This window comes from Taudactylus pleione, unplaced genomic scaffold (assembly GCF_031769625.1).
Source record: "Taudactylus pleione unplaced genomic scaffold, aTauple2 ptg000019l, whole genome shotgun sequence".
Taxonomy (NCBI): domain Eukaryota; kingdom Metazoa; phylum Chordata; class Amphibia; order Anura; family Myobatrachidae; genus Taudactylus; species Taudactylus pleione.
The window spans coordinates 3,174,892-3,192,003 of NW_028284421.1; the positions used below are offsets into that span (position 1 = coordinate 3,174,892).

The 17,112-nt window shown below is 38.0% G+C and overlaps 1 protein-coding gene across 1 annotated transcript in view; it reads right to left on the reverse strand.

The window, feature by feature from the left end:
* Window positions 1-7,405: 7,405 nt before the first annotated feature.
* Window positions 7,406-17,112, reverse strand: part of PRTG (protogenin) — a 114,972-nt gene continuing 105,265 nt past the window's right edge. The window contains exons 16-20 of the mRNA XM_088443075.1: window positions 12,549-12,731; window positions 9,444-9,558; window positions 8,837-9,002; window positions 7,800-7,901; window positions 7,406-7,714 (exon numbers count right to left, since the gene is read on the reverse strand). Coding sequence (XP_088299201.1) covers window positions 7,406-7,714; window positions 7,800-7,901; window positions 8,837-9,002; window positions 9,444-9,558; window positions 12,549-12,731 — 875 coding nt within the window. The remainder of the gene's footprint in view (window positions 7,715-7,799; window positions 7,902-8,836; window positions 9,003-9,443; window positions 9,559-12,548; window positions 12,732-17,112) is intronic.

Consider the following 17,112-nt stretch of genomic DNA (forward strand, 5'->3'; position numbering starts at 1 on the left):
AGGGAAGATGGTGGCGCTGGAAAGGCAGAGCACAGACTAAAACAACATACAGGGTGTGCTTACTTTTGGGTAATCAGCTTGACTATGTAGGTTGCAATGTGAAATAAATATAATATGGTTTATGCAATTCATTTTAAAGCTCAATAATGCTGTAAAATTATTATAATAGCCACTAAATAGGACTTTGACCAGAGCAGAACTATACAAGAGTTTTTTTTGTTAAATGTCCTGACTTTTTTTCTCTTTTACCATACATTTCATCCAATTATCCAATCAAGGGGTATACATTATAAGGTTTTCCAGTGTAGTATAAAATGAAATGGTTCACAGTTAGTTAATGGCATATTTATTCGCTGTGCCTTGGGCTACAGACTCTGCAAATATAGCACTAAATAAGAATGCATCAATATATACAACCTACAAGGCCACACTGCAAAAGACACATTCCAGTAACAGATGTACAAATGTGTTAAAAATATATTCTGCCAACACTGTATAAGCTACTGTATTTAAAAAGTGCGATCCTACATAAGTCACAAGACATTAAGACAACTTTAATTAGGAAAATCTTTATTTGAACTGTGCAACACACTGATATTTTGACTGTTACCACAGCAGGAACATAAACATTTGGCATTTTAACAACTATCATTTTTGGCAAGACTTAGAGTACTTTATTACTCCTATAAACAAATAGTAAAACAATAAAGCAAAATGAAATAAAAAGTTTAATTAACAAACTAGAATCATTCTATAAAAGAACAGAAAAAAATAATTGAACACAATATTTAAGAAATAGTACATTAAAGTAGGAAATCTGAGTTACATTCACAATTCAAGGAGAACAACAGGTACACAAGAATAGAGTGACAAAACTGATCACCTGAGATCCGTACAAAACTAAATCAGCTCTGTCCTCTACAATACAGCAATACCATTGCCACCTTTACGTAAAAAGTGGATAGAAAAGACAAAAAGACACTCACTGTTACTGTGAATGAGAATAGTAACTGCGGTGTAAAAGCAAGAAACACACACACTATATATATATATATATATATATATATATATATAAAATCTTTTAGTGGTGTTATATAGACATTCATATGTTTCTATGTATAAAATGTTTTTATATATATATACATATATATATACACGCACACATTTTAATGTAGATGTCTTAATATAACATTTTAAGCTAGTATATAGTGTGTATGTGTGTATATATATATGTCACATTATTTCCACAATTTCAATGAGCTAGTTCACCAGGTGGCACAACTGTTTTTAGAACATGGGACATCTGGGGGAGAGTTTAGACCATTCCTCTGGCAACCTGTGGCCACAAACACTGCAGATTTTTATTTGCAGCCCACGTACAGCAGGTCAATTGACTTGTCCTGCATGACCTAATTTTGGTGGCCCCATCTGAATATATTAATACTGATCTATGGATGTCAAATTAGATTTCCCAAAATGTGGTATGTATATTTCCAGGGAAAAAACCTACAATTAGAATTGGGTATTAGAAAATAATAAAAATAATAAAAAAAACCAAAAACATTTATACACATTCTGGGGTCTTTGGAATAAGTTTACATTCTTTAGGGGCCACTTTTAATAAGAAGATACACATTACAATTACTCAGTAAACATTTACTACCCTGCCATGGCTTAGATGGCACAAAAAGGTTGATCTAAATGGCATAGTGACATTGGACTTTTTAAGGAAGTCAGTTACTAAAAGCCATATACAGATGGAGAAATATAGCCAAAAATAAGTAATCTGTTTGTTGTACACAAGTTATAGAGGCAACATCTGCAACATAATGTATTTACACATTAGTGCCGTAAAACGGTGGGCTATAAATATTCTGAAAATTGTATTGATAATTTAATAACCCTTGCGACTGATTACTTGAACACTCAGGCCTACAAAATTACAGTTAGGTAGATATAAATCCTTTTTTTTTTTTTAACAAGTGGTTACATGACACTTTACATGAATTCACGCACAAGACAATACAGCTATAAAAATACTGTGTTTGTATCAGAAATCTACAAATGAAAGAGTATGTTATGTTTTGTTGTTTAACCATAGATTCAGCCTTACTGGTATTTAGCGTTCCATATATAACTAATCAAACGCAAAGTCCCATCTAATATTATATGAAATTGCTACAATTTTAAGAGTCACTCTAATCACATGGAATTACCCACGGGTGCACTTGACGGCAGCCAGAATTCGCATAAAAGCGCTCGCAGCCCCATTATGTGAATTCGGGCTTGGAGCGGGCCGCGAAAGGTGCCAGGCGCGGTGCCGTTGCTGGTGTTTTAATGCCGTTGCAACGGCAGCTCGCACCCTTTGCACGTAATTGGATTGACCCCTTAAATTAACAAAGAATGTTTTTGACACCCAACAGCTTCTCTACCTAGATATGTTAAGCCTCTCATAGCATTTCACAAAACAAACAGATTGAAAAAAATCTTGCTGAGTGAGGTGGTTTGTATACACAAAAATGAAAACACTTGGCTTTGTCAAGATCTACATGTGGTCAAACAGGTATTTTGCTTAAATCTAGATTGCTGCAAATTTTTGAAGACTATAATTGAGTTAGAAGACTTTCAACTTACACTTAATGTACACTTCTCTATTACTGTAACAGAAGCAGACACTGGTTCTCTGTTCCCCAATGAGATATGATGGTTTGGACACTTTGGGGCTAACTTGAGAGTAAAGCAAAAATAAAAGCAAGTAATTGTGCACCAGAGCAAACAATGTTGCAATACAAGGGGTGCAAATACATGTATTCTATTTGCATGCAGGGCAAATACTGGCTGTTTTTCCATGTAGCTCACAAATGCTGGACAGCTTTATTATTACACTGTAATTTAGATTTGAGTTTGGACTCGCTCCTCCCAAATCTAACTCTATCTGCACATTTTACATCTGCCCCATCTTTAGTGCAGCATGGTTTTATCAAGGTACAAATATACTTATTCTTTTTTGCTTTTGCTTCCAATTCAGAATAAGCCCTATTCATTTTATTGAATAATGTATTATAAATACTGGAGTAGGTAATTATCACACTGGTGACCTGCTGGACAGTCTAATATAAGTTATGGGGAGCCATGCCTCCAGTCTGTATACTGTACAATGATATAATGTAAAAATGTAACTGCCAACAACATGCCATTTAGATGACTTTGGCAAAGTTATGAGCTGACCACGAAACACATAGCAAGAGATTAAAATACACACTTTAATGCAAGCCATAGCCTTTTTCACCTTTATATTTCTCGCAAACAAGATCACCTAAATAGATAAATGGCTGACGTCCATTTTTAGATGCCTGTCATATTTTACAGTGCAGAAATTTCTGACAGTGAGAGATGGAATTTCTGGAAACTATTAACAATGAAGTGAACATTTGTTTGAGTCCTTTCTTCTTTTCATGGCCAGTTGTTTGTTCCCAGGTATAATGAAATCTTCAATCACAATAGGTGCATTCTCTATGGATTTTGAGGGCAGTAAGACAATGCAGGGCAGATAGGGAAATAGGCATAATTACACTACAGTGTATTGTGCTTAGCAATGCAAACCAGCCATGCAATCATTACCTTGCAGTCAGACATTCTGCAGTATTTCCTGCCCATTCTAATACTTTACTTAGAGTAAAACCTGCTGATGCCATAGGCAAGGACTCTCCCAGCTCTTATATACTATGGGAAGAGCATTAGAAATAACATGTAGCCTACATTAAATATATACATATATAAACATCTTCACATATAAATTCATTGAAAAAAAGAAAAACATCACAGCGGTAAATACAATAGACAGATTTCATTACTCAAGGTCACAATACAAATACAAAAATGATGTAAAGTAAAATATACTAAAAGCAAACTGTACCTTGCTGTACAAACTGAAGCTACAATGCACACTACAATTTTTTTTAATTGTAATGTCAACTCATTACTTTGTAGTTTTGGCTATTGTAACTCAGTACTGTCAGACGAACCACTGTGACATAACAATTTACTCTGAATAAAAAAAAAATCCATTCCACTGGAAACGGTCCTGGTGGAAATAAAGTTTACAATTGGCAAATACACCATCAAGCAAAACGTCATTTGTAAGCCTTATCAGCTGCATAATATGCCGGAGTAGTCATAAATATCTTTGGTATTAAGTGTTAGCCAAGAAAGGAAAGTTAATGGGAATTTAGTAGCACAACATAAAACATTACTGGACTATTTATATGGATGTACGATGGAAGTTAACCTGACCTTGATGGAACAGCTGCCACCCTATACAACAAAGCTGGTGTTATCTCTATGGTTGTGTAAAGAACAGTTTGGTATTATTTTATGTAACAATGACCCAGGGTGAGGTGCGATGATGACCCACATCTCTCCTCAATAGCTTGTATCTCTGGTAAGGCCTTCCAGTTCCATTAAGCAATTTTAATATAGCTGTAAATATATATATATATATATATATATATATATATATATATATATATATATATATAGACACACGCACACACAACTAATTTCTTTAAATGGACATTAAGATGTCAAATGTTTAGGGCGACAATTGCCAAACCTTTGCTGCATTTAGTGATACTTTATCATATATATGGATTTTATTGTTTGCCTGTTACCTGAGATATTGCATGGCTGTAAATACCAATGGCCCTTTGAAACATTGCTGGACAACCCTGACTGATTAGCACTCTCTATAATTCAGGGTAATAGCACACACAGACTAGGTGATATAGCTTCATTCAGCGCTCTTTCAAAACTATTTTCAAACTATGGCTTGTTTGTTATTTTAATAAAAAAGAGAGAAGTATATAATGATATGCTGGAACTGATATATACAATAGTCCTATGTGTTTCCTATACACCTGACCTATTTTACTGATAACTCAAAGCACATGACATAAAGACATCTGCACATATTTCCCATTAACATGCCTATCTCACAGGATAACTAATTAAAAGTGTAAGGTTTTGGCTACCCCGGCATATTACATGTTTAGCATGTTACTGAACTACAGTATATCAAGAGGTGAACAGTAAAACGCAAGATTAAAACAACTCACTATAAAGTAAACTTTTATACTAAGAGGTGTTTTTGGTAAACTAAACAATTAGCAAGACAAGACTCAAAAATAAATCTTTGGTTAGAGTTTTCTTCCTTAGCATATAAAGCAATTTGTTCAAAAATAGGTAATCTAATACTGTTATAATAAAGAGCTAGTAATACTAAAATCGTAACTTGGAAGTTTTTGGACATGACTATTTAAAGTCTAAGGTAGTCTGGAAAGCAGATTGTATTTATCGTCACTGCACTAATACAATCACTACTTCTACTTGGCAAATCTGCCAACAACACAACAGTACACTAGTTTTTGGAAAAATAATATTGTATACCTTACAAAGTAAAGCACAATCTTTGGTACAACATGATTTGCATTTTTGAAGACTATAAAATTACAGTTTGCCCGTCACCTACTCACATGCCATAATGTCGGCTAAACCAATGTTTACGAGACTGAAGCCTTTCAGCATTGAAGCATGAAGTTCCCAGTGGGCTGATACTGATTCAGTACACAAAATGGCTGTTCCACTGTGTGTAGGTGACAGATACACTTTAATAATGTAAACAACTGATTAATTAATTAACCTACAGTACTTCAACTACTTTCAAAAACAAAAATAAGTGTGATACCCTGTCACATTTGCCCCATTTGGGGTACAAACACAAAAAACACACACAATTCCCTGAGTCCAGGAAATTAACACATACATCAACTTTAAAAGAGGTAGTATAAATCAGGAATTGTAAAGGCACCAGGCAATAAACGTCATTGGTAAACAGTTTTACAAGGACTCTGCTTGACATTCAATCAAAATGGAACATTTGAGCTGTGGGCCTTCATACCATGAGTAGCAGTACAAGGGTCCCTGAGGGTTGGTAGAAATACTTTACAAAATCACAGACTTCAGTATCTAATATGCAATAATAAAATAAAATGTACTTGTAGCTATATGCAATTTACAATCAATATCCTATATTGTCATTGGATGATTGTTGTTTGATAGCCAACCCTCTTAATACAGACCCCAGCAGCAAAATAGCATAGTGCCATAGTCAGGCTGTCAGACATACTTGGTCACTTCCCCAGAACATCCAAAAGACTACTTAATTTTGCGGAGAGCAGGTCACCTCCCCACATTCCAGTCATTCCTAATGACGATTGGGTGTGATGATTCTCTGCGAATCGCAACATTGTGGCCCAACCCCCTCTGAGTAATGCTGACATTTGTGGAACAGTGGGGAGTAATAAAAAGGCAGTAAGTATGGTGTCAGTACTGTTTTGTAGCATAGTCTGACATATAACATGCTGTAAGGTTACAGTCATATATTTGATAAATATGACTTGTTAGTAACATTAACAACATGTTGAGTGTAGTGGATGTGTACTACTAAATAGATCAGCATAGACCATTGTCTATATATAAACATGACATTATAGAAGTTGAACATTATTAAACAGAAGCATGTGTCTGTTTAGCATTTTCCAATACAGTCCTGGGGTTTAAGGCATTTTGTCATACTCCTGAGTAATGTCCTGAATTCTATGAGATAAGGCAGTTCTGTGTTACTGAGATACTGGAAGGCACAGTTATTATAAATTAGTGTTATTGGACAGGAAGATGATAAATACTAAACCCTGTAAACTGCTTTGATACTTGTATATAGAGGTAGTAGCTCCTTTATGTAGGATACTTGTTTACAGAGGTAGTAGGGGTTCCTGGCATGATCGGGCATTTGACATTTGGAAAAAGCAGAGCTTTAGAAAAGACCGTTTATCTTTGTTGCCTTTACAACTCCTTCAGTAACACATTCATCACATGGCAAAACACATTAAAAATAATATTTAAAAAAAAAAAAAAATTTAGGAAGTATTCCTGATGAAGGCTGGGGAGACATACAAACACAAATATAGGTAAAGCAGCGAAATGGAGTTCATCATGAGACCAGCTGAGGTAGACATAAATCAAAGGGTACGCTTGACGTCCCTTTAGAACAAAGACAAATGGTATAAAACCGGGAGAGTTTCTAATCCATTCACTATCCAGCAAGCCAACCTTCAGTCAATAGATTTACTCAACGGAGCGTTCTGCAGGAAAAGTGTGATAGATTTGATGAAAGAGACCAGATTCCACAATCATTTATTTATTTTGGCTCCATTCATTGTCCTTCGAACAGACACTAATGGCTGGTGTATCTGGCTTAAGGGAATCACCTCTTGAAACGCTGTGGGAATATGGAACAAGCTGAGGAACATTAGAAGTATTCTCCTCTGTGATAGATGCTGGGCAGATTTCAATGTTTGCTTAAGGCTGGGTCCTGTCCACATTCGTGACTGTTGAATGAGTCAGGTGTGGGTGGAGTGGTACTGATAACAGAGTACAGGTTAATTTCGTCATTAGACTCATGGGAAAACCGCCCAGAATCACTGGTCTCATGGCTTTCCTCACTGTTCCCAGAATGCTCTGTGTCTGCTGCTATGCTATGTCGCATCTGGAAAGTGCCAGGATGACCCGGAGAAGTGGAAGACACATCTTCTCCCATCAGTACAGTTGTGCCAGGCTGATAAATGGAAGAAGACTTATTAACAATTCTTCTTTTCGACTGTAGAAAAAGAAACACAGTATGTTTTTATGCTCTTGTAGCACACAAGGAAGAGTTATTGTTAGGCTGCAGGCCAATTGTTTACCTGTTCTGCGTGGTCTTTTTTGTGTTTGAAAAACACCCATCTGTTCCCAGTTTTGTGCTTCGCTATGCATTCATAACCATTGATAATAAGATCTGAACCACCCTGAAATAACAAAGGACTAGATTCACATATCGTCCATTAATATTACTTCTAGTAACCCCAAAACACTTGTGATTGCTATATAGCACATTATAGCTCTTGTTCATTGTGTCAGCAGGACAGTTCATCCCTAATAGTACAGCTGATGCACCATAGCAGGCCTGCAGTACTCACGTTAAAAAGCAATATCAAATGCAAGATGCACTACTTAAAATATCTACTAGTAACATTCACAAACATATATGCAAATATTTGAAATCATGAGAGCATAGAGAGTCTTAAATAGCAGTTTGCACTCAACTGCTAACTAAATAGTACATAGAATAGTGTACATTCCGCTAGGGAAGGCTCAGCATACTGCAAACATTAAAACCTTAATGCCACTGAAGCTGTGAAGTTCCCCAATACATTCTTGATATGTAGTATAGCGTGTGTGTAATACACACAAATATGCATATGCAAAATGCACATAACAATTTAAATGTATCTTTGTAACCTGCAAGCTATGCTGTACAATATACAAGGCTTTGCATTATACTGTCTTTCATGCCTAAAGGCCATTTATAACGGATATCAGAAATACTATTATACCATGCCTATAATCTACAGGGGTGTGGTATGTCGATATTCATCGTGTCAACCTGGTCAACATAGATGTCATGTAGTTTTGTTCTTATACTATATTTCACCTTAACCCTAATCCTAGCCCTATGCCACCTGGAAATGTCGACATTCTGTCAGCATTGACATTTTGCAGGTGTATGTAAATATTTAACCATGTCGACACCCTCAATGTCAAACTTCTGCTGTCTTCATTGTGAATATCGACATTGTGACCGCCGACACAGTGACTGCATACCATACACAGAATGTCTATACTGCTCATGCAGTGGTAACATGCATATACCTAACCCTATCATATTTTTTTTGGATGATACCTTTGTATCAATGTAGTGATTTGCCACAACAGCAGATATTAGGGGATCTGTATTTTCTTCCATTTGGTTCGTTATCTTCCTTTCTTGGCTCTCATGAGGAATTAGACCAGCAGAGTGATGTATTCTGTCTGTTCCTTGTTGAACAATCTTTGCTATTGATGCTTTCCTGCACAAAATACACAATATTTATAACAGTGCTTTATCACCATGTATTCATCATGAACAGTACTTGTGCAGTGGGGAGTGGTGATATTCTAATGCGGTCATCTCCAGTCCTATCCAGGTTGCCGAACGTGGTTTGATTGAAAGTTTTTCACATGTTTCAAATTCTGCTTACACACATAAAAGACCTCATATATAGCTGTCTGCAAACATAAAGGCTGAACGCATGCATAAAAATATTGTTGCAAAATTGCCACTGTAGTCTATCTTGATGTCTATGGAAAGCTTATATGCTCAGGCAGTAAAGGAAACTGTGGCACATACAGCCTATATACAAATAAATACATCATTTTATAAGTTTGTACATAACATTTAATGAAGCAATAGTTGTAATAAGCGTGTTTTAACCTGCAGTACAATCACTTTAACTATTTCTAGTACAAACCTGGCTTTGCTGCGGTATATCAGAATAAGCACACAGATGAGGATGCAGGTCAGTGCAATACATACTCCCACCACAATGCCTGTCATTGATTTTTGGTCCAGGTGGTAGAAATAATCTGTAATTAAGAAAAAAAATGAATTAAAAAGTTGCAAAAGTGTTTGCTTCCATTTACTAATACCGCTTTTACACCGAAATTAAGAGTCTGACCCGGAGTTGGAACAGAGGCCCTGACTCAGAGCCGGACGCTCTGACAGAGCGCTCGCTCTGAATCAGGGCATCTTTTTTTTTGTTAAGGAGTGGCCTCCTGCCGCTCGCATTGCTGTGGGTTGCCACCCACAGCTAATGCGAGCGGCCAGGATGATGGTCGCGAAAGCTCTCCCACTGACATCACTTGTGGGAGAGCATGGGAATGCCTCCGTCTGGGCAGCCACCCCCCCCCCCGGTCCGCCCACCAAAGGGGGAGTGCTGTCACTCAACATTGATGCAAGACTCGGAGCGACGGATTGCCCGTCACTATCCGGCTCTGTCGTGCGCATGCGCTCTGGGCCACCATCGACCCAGTTGCGAGCACTCAGCGCTTGCGACCGGGTCTGAATCAGGCCCAGAGTTCCAACCTGGATCAGACCCGGAATTTCTCCGGCGCTGACCCAGGATATTCCCGAGTTGGCGCCTTTCACACCGGAGCCGGCTTTTCCGGCGTTGAAGTAGACGCTTGGAGATGAGGTCATAAAGTAGCACCCCTGAAGCCGGACCAATCGGCCGGCATGCGGTACGCTCCAGGTCATCGTGACCCGGAGCACGCCGTCCACACTGCAGGGTTTCACGGGTTACTCCCATGTTAGACCCTGCAAATTACCTGGGTTGGATTGATGGGTCACTCAACCAAGGAGCTACCCGGGTTAACCCTGCAATAACCCGGGTTTTAGCTCTGGTGTGAAAGGGGTATAATACTCTTTTGGTGGGGTTTTCATTGATCTCTCTTAACTGTGTTATCAGTTTTCCTATGGAACTTTATTGTAATTGGGTAATACTTGTGCAAACAAATTATATATTCAGTTCATTGTAGTCTGACAGGTGGATAAGATATACAAGGGAATAAACGGTAACAATCAAACAACAGAAACCTAACACAACGAATGTTGTTGCTAGATGCTCATGTGCATACACACAAGGCAGGAAACAACATGTAGACAGATCGGGTTTCGCAAGCTACAATGATAGCGCCCTATGACCTCCATGTAGAAAAATTTTATTTTGCAACCACTGGCAACTGAATCTCAGCTGTACCTGTAGGAGCAGTTGGCACCTTCCAATCCTTATGATTATATATACACTTGTTATAGGGGAGAGTACTATTATTAGTGCAAACCCAGTCAGTACTATAATACGTTGTAAAATACATAAAGTCATGACAGCGCGCAGGAGAAAGATGTGCTTATCGAAGACCTCCATGCATGATCAATACAAGCAAAACAATTAGTACAATAAATGGGCACTTATATGTTTGTATGCGCCTTGTTCCAATTTTCAGGTCAGTAATGTGTGTGGGCCATATTGATGAAGTTCAAAATGGCTCAGGCGCTGGAAACATCCCACTGTTCTTATTGGAACATAGTTGTCATCTGTTCAACTGCTTAGTTTCCAAATATAATCAGTGTAGTTCAAACCCACAAATATGTACCCTCACATTGTAAATTAATGCACCTAACGCCTAGCAAGGTGCACTCCAGGGGCATATCAACGGCCGATGGAGCCCCCTCCTTTGAGCAATGCCCTCCCTCCTCTGCCGCACATCTTACCATGTGCCAGCAAGCAGGACCCTCCTCCTCTTCCCAGTATATTTGGGAAGATGGCGCATGCGCACAAGAGAGCATAGGCTCTGGCACAGTGCCTGAGCCTTTACTTTCACAGCACGGCGCCATCTTCCCAAAGATGTCACTGGTAATATGGCGCTACGAAGAAGAAGGGACCCATCTGCCAGGACAAGGTAAGTATACTATGGGTGCAGGGTGTGCTGTACAAGGCCCTCCTGGACCCAGGGGCTCGTGTGCACCGCATACCTTGCACCCATTATAAATACGACTACAGTGCACTCCCATATTACATTATTTTCCTTCTGTTATAGGCCTATGGATCAGACTGAAACTGTGCATGGCGTAATTAGTAACAATGTCTTTTCAAAGTCCAGACTGTTATCACTTCCGTTTACATTCATATTGCTCGTTACAGGCTCATATATTTGTTACATTAATCATCGGGAATGTATTTTCTACATGTGTCGCAGTCATTTCGTGTAAGGTTTTTATTGCAATGTTCAAAGTACACCTAGGATAACTGTCCTATATAAAGTGCACATGGGGTGTGTTATAAGTATAGGCTGAGGGCTAATCTCTCCAACCTGAGGATGTGCAAAAGAGTCCTTTTGCCTTTACAAAAATGATCTGTGATTCCCCTCTCACCGTGAACCAGGGAGCTAACTAACATTCGGGAATCTCATTTAAATATCTCTTCCCACAAAATATATTTTTTTGTAAGTGGGCTTGACACAAGGGGTCACTACAAAGTAGGGCCACACGACATTGTCGCACTTGAAGCTTCTCTGAGACAGCGGAGTAAATGATAATGTCTAATAATATGTTTTACATTAGCCAAGATAACAAGGTTTACCCCTGTCCTTACACACTTGAAAACAAATATAAAAAATACAAAACAAAACAATTAATACAAAGAATATTTTAAAATGAATAAAGTGTGGAATGAAATACAGCGCTTTTCATTTGATATTGCTGAATAGGACCTTTTCCCTGAGAAATGCAGCGGATTGCATATTCTGTGATGTATGATTTAGACTTGCACTTTCACCCACGAATAAATCACTGTCATTAATTTGTTTATTTAAAGTTTATTACAATGACAGTGTATCACCTCCATATACAGTTATTCATACGCTTTTATCATTTTCTCAGTCCAGTGTCATTTGTCTCTGCTGTACAAAGTATTGCAGGGCAGACGCCAAGGCAAGGATGGATGTCTAGAAGAATTTCTGCTTTCGAGTAAATAATGAAACTTCTTTCATATTGTTACTGTAAGTATTTCCACACTGACCTTGACTATTGGCAGAATTAAACTGCCTTGACTTTATGCTGTTGTGCACAGTCTCCTTGGGGTGAACTGCAATTTCCACTGCATTAGAGAAAGGGCCTTCTCCTACTTCATTGGACGCTGAGATCTTGATCAGGTAGAGGGTTCCAGGCAGCAGATTTTCCAGCAAAGCCATGGTAATTGCCCCTGCAATTTAGAATCCAGTGTAAGTCATACAGGCAATAAACATATTGTGCTATAAATATACAAATGAATAAAACTGTGCCTCAGTGAGATTACTGCTTCCTAATAAATGGAAAGTCTGCATTTACATGAGTATTCTTTCAGCCCAAAAAGTGGCTACATCAATGTAGTCACGGTTTGCTGATAATACCATAGACCAGATTCTTTTCACCATGTGTATTTAATAGGTACAATTTAATGTAGCCACTAGGGGCAATATTCCACTGAAGAATTGAAGAATCTGGAAGTCTTTTCCCTTAAACAATTGAGGAGCTGTACAATTACAGCATTGTCCCACCACAGGTCACATTTTGTGCAGGTGTGCTTAGATTTTTGCCAAAGCAGACTAGCAACATCCTGATTTCTGTCTAGCAGTCCCGATTTAAGTGGACTGTCGAGCCGTCCAGCGAACGGTACATCCCAATTTAAGGTTAGGAGATATTTCCACTGCCGCACACAGCATAGGCAGGTGCCTCCAGTTTGTTTGGTAATAAAATGGGCCCACATGTGGCATGGTCACATTCCTAGTGTGCCTTAGCTAATGTATCTAATTAAGGTTTCCAAAAGTTGTGAGTTTTGTGAAGTGAATATTTTCTGGTGCAGTGCAAAAAGAGTTTTTATTTTGAGGAATAAGATAATGATAATGTTATAAGAGGGTTAAAAGCATTCCTGGCTGTGCGGAGGAGCTTATGGCCATTTTCACTCAACAGAACAACTAGAATTCTGCACTTTGATGTTCAGCTTTGGTGAAGACAAAACATAAATAAAAAATTACACACACAAAAAAGTGCCACATGTAAGAGTGCAGTTAGGATGTCTCCTCACTCTCATGATTAATAGTAAGCCATAAATGAGGCTAACACAAGCTATATTTTGGCAGAAAAAATATAAAAAAGTTAAATTAATGTAAATGTGTGTATCCACTACACGAGAGTGGAACGACTGTACGATTACAACATCGTAATCGCGCAATCGTTCATCACTCTCCTCACTCTCATGATTAATAGTAAGCCATAAATGAGGCTAACACAAGCTATATTTTGGCAGAAAAAATATAAAAAAGTTAAATTAATGTAAATGTGTGTATCCACTACACGAGAGTGGAACGACTGTACGATTACAACATCGTAATCGCGCAATCGTTCATCATCGTGTGCAGTGGATAATGTGCCCACACTGAAGGATATGTCGTTCAGTGCAGGTACCCTCTCTCTTCCCCGAACATGCACAACCTGTCGATATCAACAGGTTGGCCTGCATGTTCAGGCGATGACAAATGCCGGCAACGACCAGCGGGAGCGCACATTGATGGTCATTGTTGGGATTTTACTGCATGATTAATGAGCGAATGAACGATTACGATGTCGTAATCGTTCAATCACTCATTTTTCTCGTCTAGTGGATACGCACCATAAGAGGTGGTTATGAAGGGGCTGGTGGTTGGGCCTCTTTGGTCTCCGCCACCTTGCCATGGTTCTGCTCTGCAAAAAGTAGTGGTGCATTGAGCCAACCTTCTAGGTGCAAATATGTTGAATGCACTTTGTAAATGATCTACTATACCTAATATATTAATTTACGTACATCAAGGATATATTCTAACAGCCCTCACTGAATACAAATGCTGAAAAATATTTGTCTATCATTAAAATAATTAATTCTGTTTTACTGACTTTTTATAAAAATAAACTACATTGGTATTTCGGCAGTATACTATTGAAATTGAAAGTCTTCAAATCTTCAAACATTTGTGGCTACAGCAACTTAAAAGAACACAGACAATGCAATGATTCCCTCCTCTATATGCTAAACTATAAACACAAGATAAAGAATGATAAAATGTATGATGCAATTCTAAATTCTACTACTAGTTTTATAATAAAACATATTGCAATCAAATTTAATGTTCTCGTTCTCTGCGGCCAAAAAAATGAGTTGCTTGTATATCAGTTTACATTGTGATAGTTTGTTCAAGCTATTATGTGCGTCCCCTTCTACACCATTACCAGGGCTGTATTTAGAGCTGATGCAGCACAAAACACAGTGGGCCTTTTTAAGAGTTGATTGTAAACTTAAGCGCAAAATGAGTCATCGGCTGATGCTTAATTAGAAAGATGTTACAGTAGGGAGTTATACATGTGTTATTTATTAATAAGCAGCTTATAAACTTCAGCAGTGAAAAGCAGATGACCTCTGATACTAGTCAATAATTAGCTTGTTCTCAACCCTTTTTTTATTCTAGATTTTTTGTTTGTCTAACAATAAAGATAACTCACAAACAACTGTGTGATTTTATTATTATACAGAGCAAAAATGTCAAACATTCTCAGACGTACTTTTACAATCCAACTGCGTTCATGTCAATATTTGAAAAAGCACACAAGTTATCGGCAATCACAGGAGGTGTATGCTGCTCCTTGCAGACCACAGAGGTCAAGTTCCAGTGATGCACGGCCCAACTGGAGACCTGAGCATATTTGACTACAATGGAGCTGCTTATTGGTGTTCATTTGCTGGAGTCAATGAATAATGAATTGCCAAGCCAGAAAATGACACTCGAAAATATAAACTTTGTGAAGTCGTATAAAATGCATCAATCTCCATCTGTCATCAATAACTTTAGGCTGAGTACACACCTAAAGATTTTCTGTCCAACTTGTTGATTGGTTGGAATGAAAATCTGGTAACATATGGGAGTAACTGATGATCAGCAATTTGCTCCTAAATGACAGAAAACAGATGAAAATGGTCATCAGACAAGTTTGTTAAATGTTTGATCTAAACAATTTGTTCAAACAACAGTTTTTGTCCATTTTCCGGCGTTTGGGAGCAAATTGCTGATTGTCATTTGCTGTCATACCTTACCAGATTTTCATCCCAAACAATCAACTAGTTGGATGGTTGGACAGAAAATCTTTAGGTGTGTACCCAGCCTAATAAGAAAAACGTGATATCTAACAGGGAACAGCAATGTAAGATTAAATGACAGGTGAACCCAAAATGTTAAATAACTATATGACACGTTATAAGTTGAACATTTAGTCTTACAATGACTTTTCATGACAGCTTTGTTAAAAAATAAGAATTAAGCATTTCCCCCTTATAAAGAACAAATGCTGAAATAGTAAAGCATAGCATGTCAGTGATGTTTGTCGTGACAGGTATCAGTCAACCTTACTGTGTTGAGAGGACATATCTATTATATATGAGGTTTACTAGCCAATCACAGAAGCCATAGCTTTGACTATCCTGAGTGATGCAGGACAGTAGCGTACATTGTAATTGGTATTGAAAATGTAAACACATCTCTTAGTTCACGGAAATTATTTAGCTCAGTTAAAATTAGGCTTTGATACACTTTCTATGAGCGCTCAAAATGGTCTTTAATTGCTTACAGTGTGCACAAAAAATCCTACACAGAACATTAAACAATGTACATTTGGAAATTAAGGGATATATTACATGCAAATAACTCCCATTAACTGAAAATATCAAAGAGAGAAATTCATGAAATATAATTGGTGTGTAATGCACTTCATTAATCATAATGAAATGGGAGATGTGATATTAATCAGAGTGTTTACAGCAATTATGAAGAAAAATACACATTGCACTGCCTCTTGGCACACCCTAGTGAGAGAGGGACAGATTCCGAGAAGTACGCAATGCCGATATTTAAGCAGATAGTGCAATTTCTAGCCATTGCCCACTCGTGAGACCCGTGCTGCACACACACAGCGATTGGTTTGCGATTACGCTCGCACAGAGGATTAACTCACAATGTGAGTGACAGGTAGTAATCGTTTGGGGAAGGTAACGGGGGGGGTTGGGTGGCTAAGGAAAACGCAGGCGTGTCTGACAGTTCAAACGCCGTTTCATGGGTGAGCATAAATTAGCCATTACGATCTCATTCCCAGCATGAGAGCTCTAAGCGTGTCAGGAGAGCCGCAGTATTTGAGACAGATCAGACTTCACTCAGAAACTAGAAAAAAGAAAATTGCCCTCCAGCACACTGCAGATAAATCAAAAATACTTGAATCCTACATGATAATAGAAATTCAGAGGTATTGGATTACATACATTTGCAAATATATGAATAAGCGCTGGGCCGTCGTCAAGGCTCCTCTATACCAGCATCCCTAAAATTAAGGGGTCCACGTCCGAGAAGCAAGGCACCCCAAAAAATTCCAGCCAAGGACCACTCCCAGGGCATCACACGAAAAGGGGAAAAAAGGTGATAGTGAAGTGTTAAAGGATATGTGTGTAAAGATAAATCAATAAGTGTTAATGAGATGTAAAAGAATTAAAATGACATAAATAATACACAAACACATAGAAAAGTGAAAAA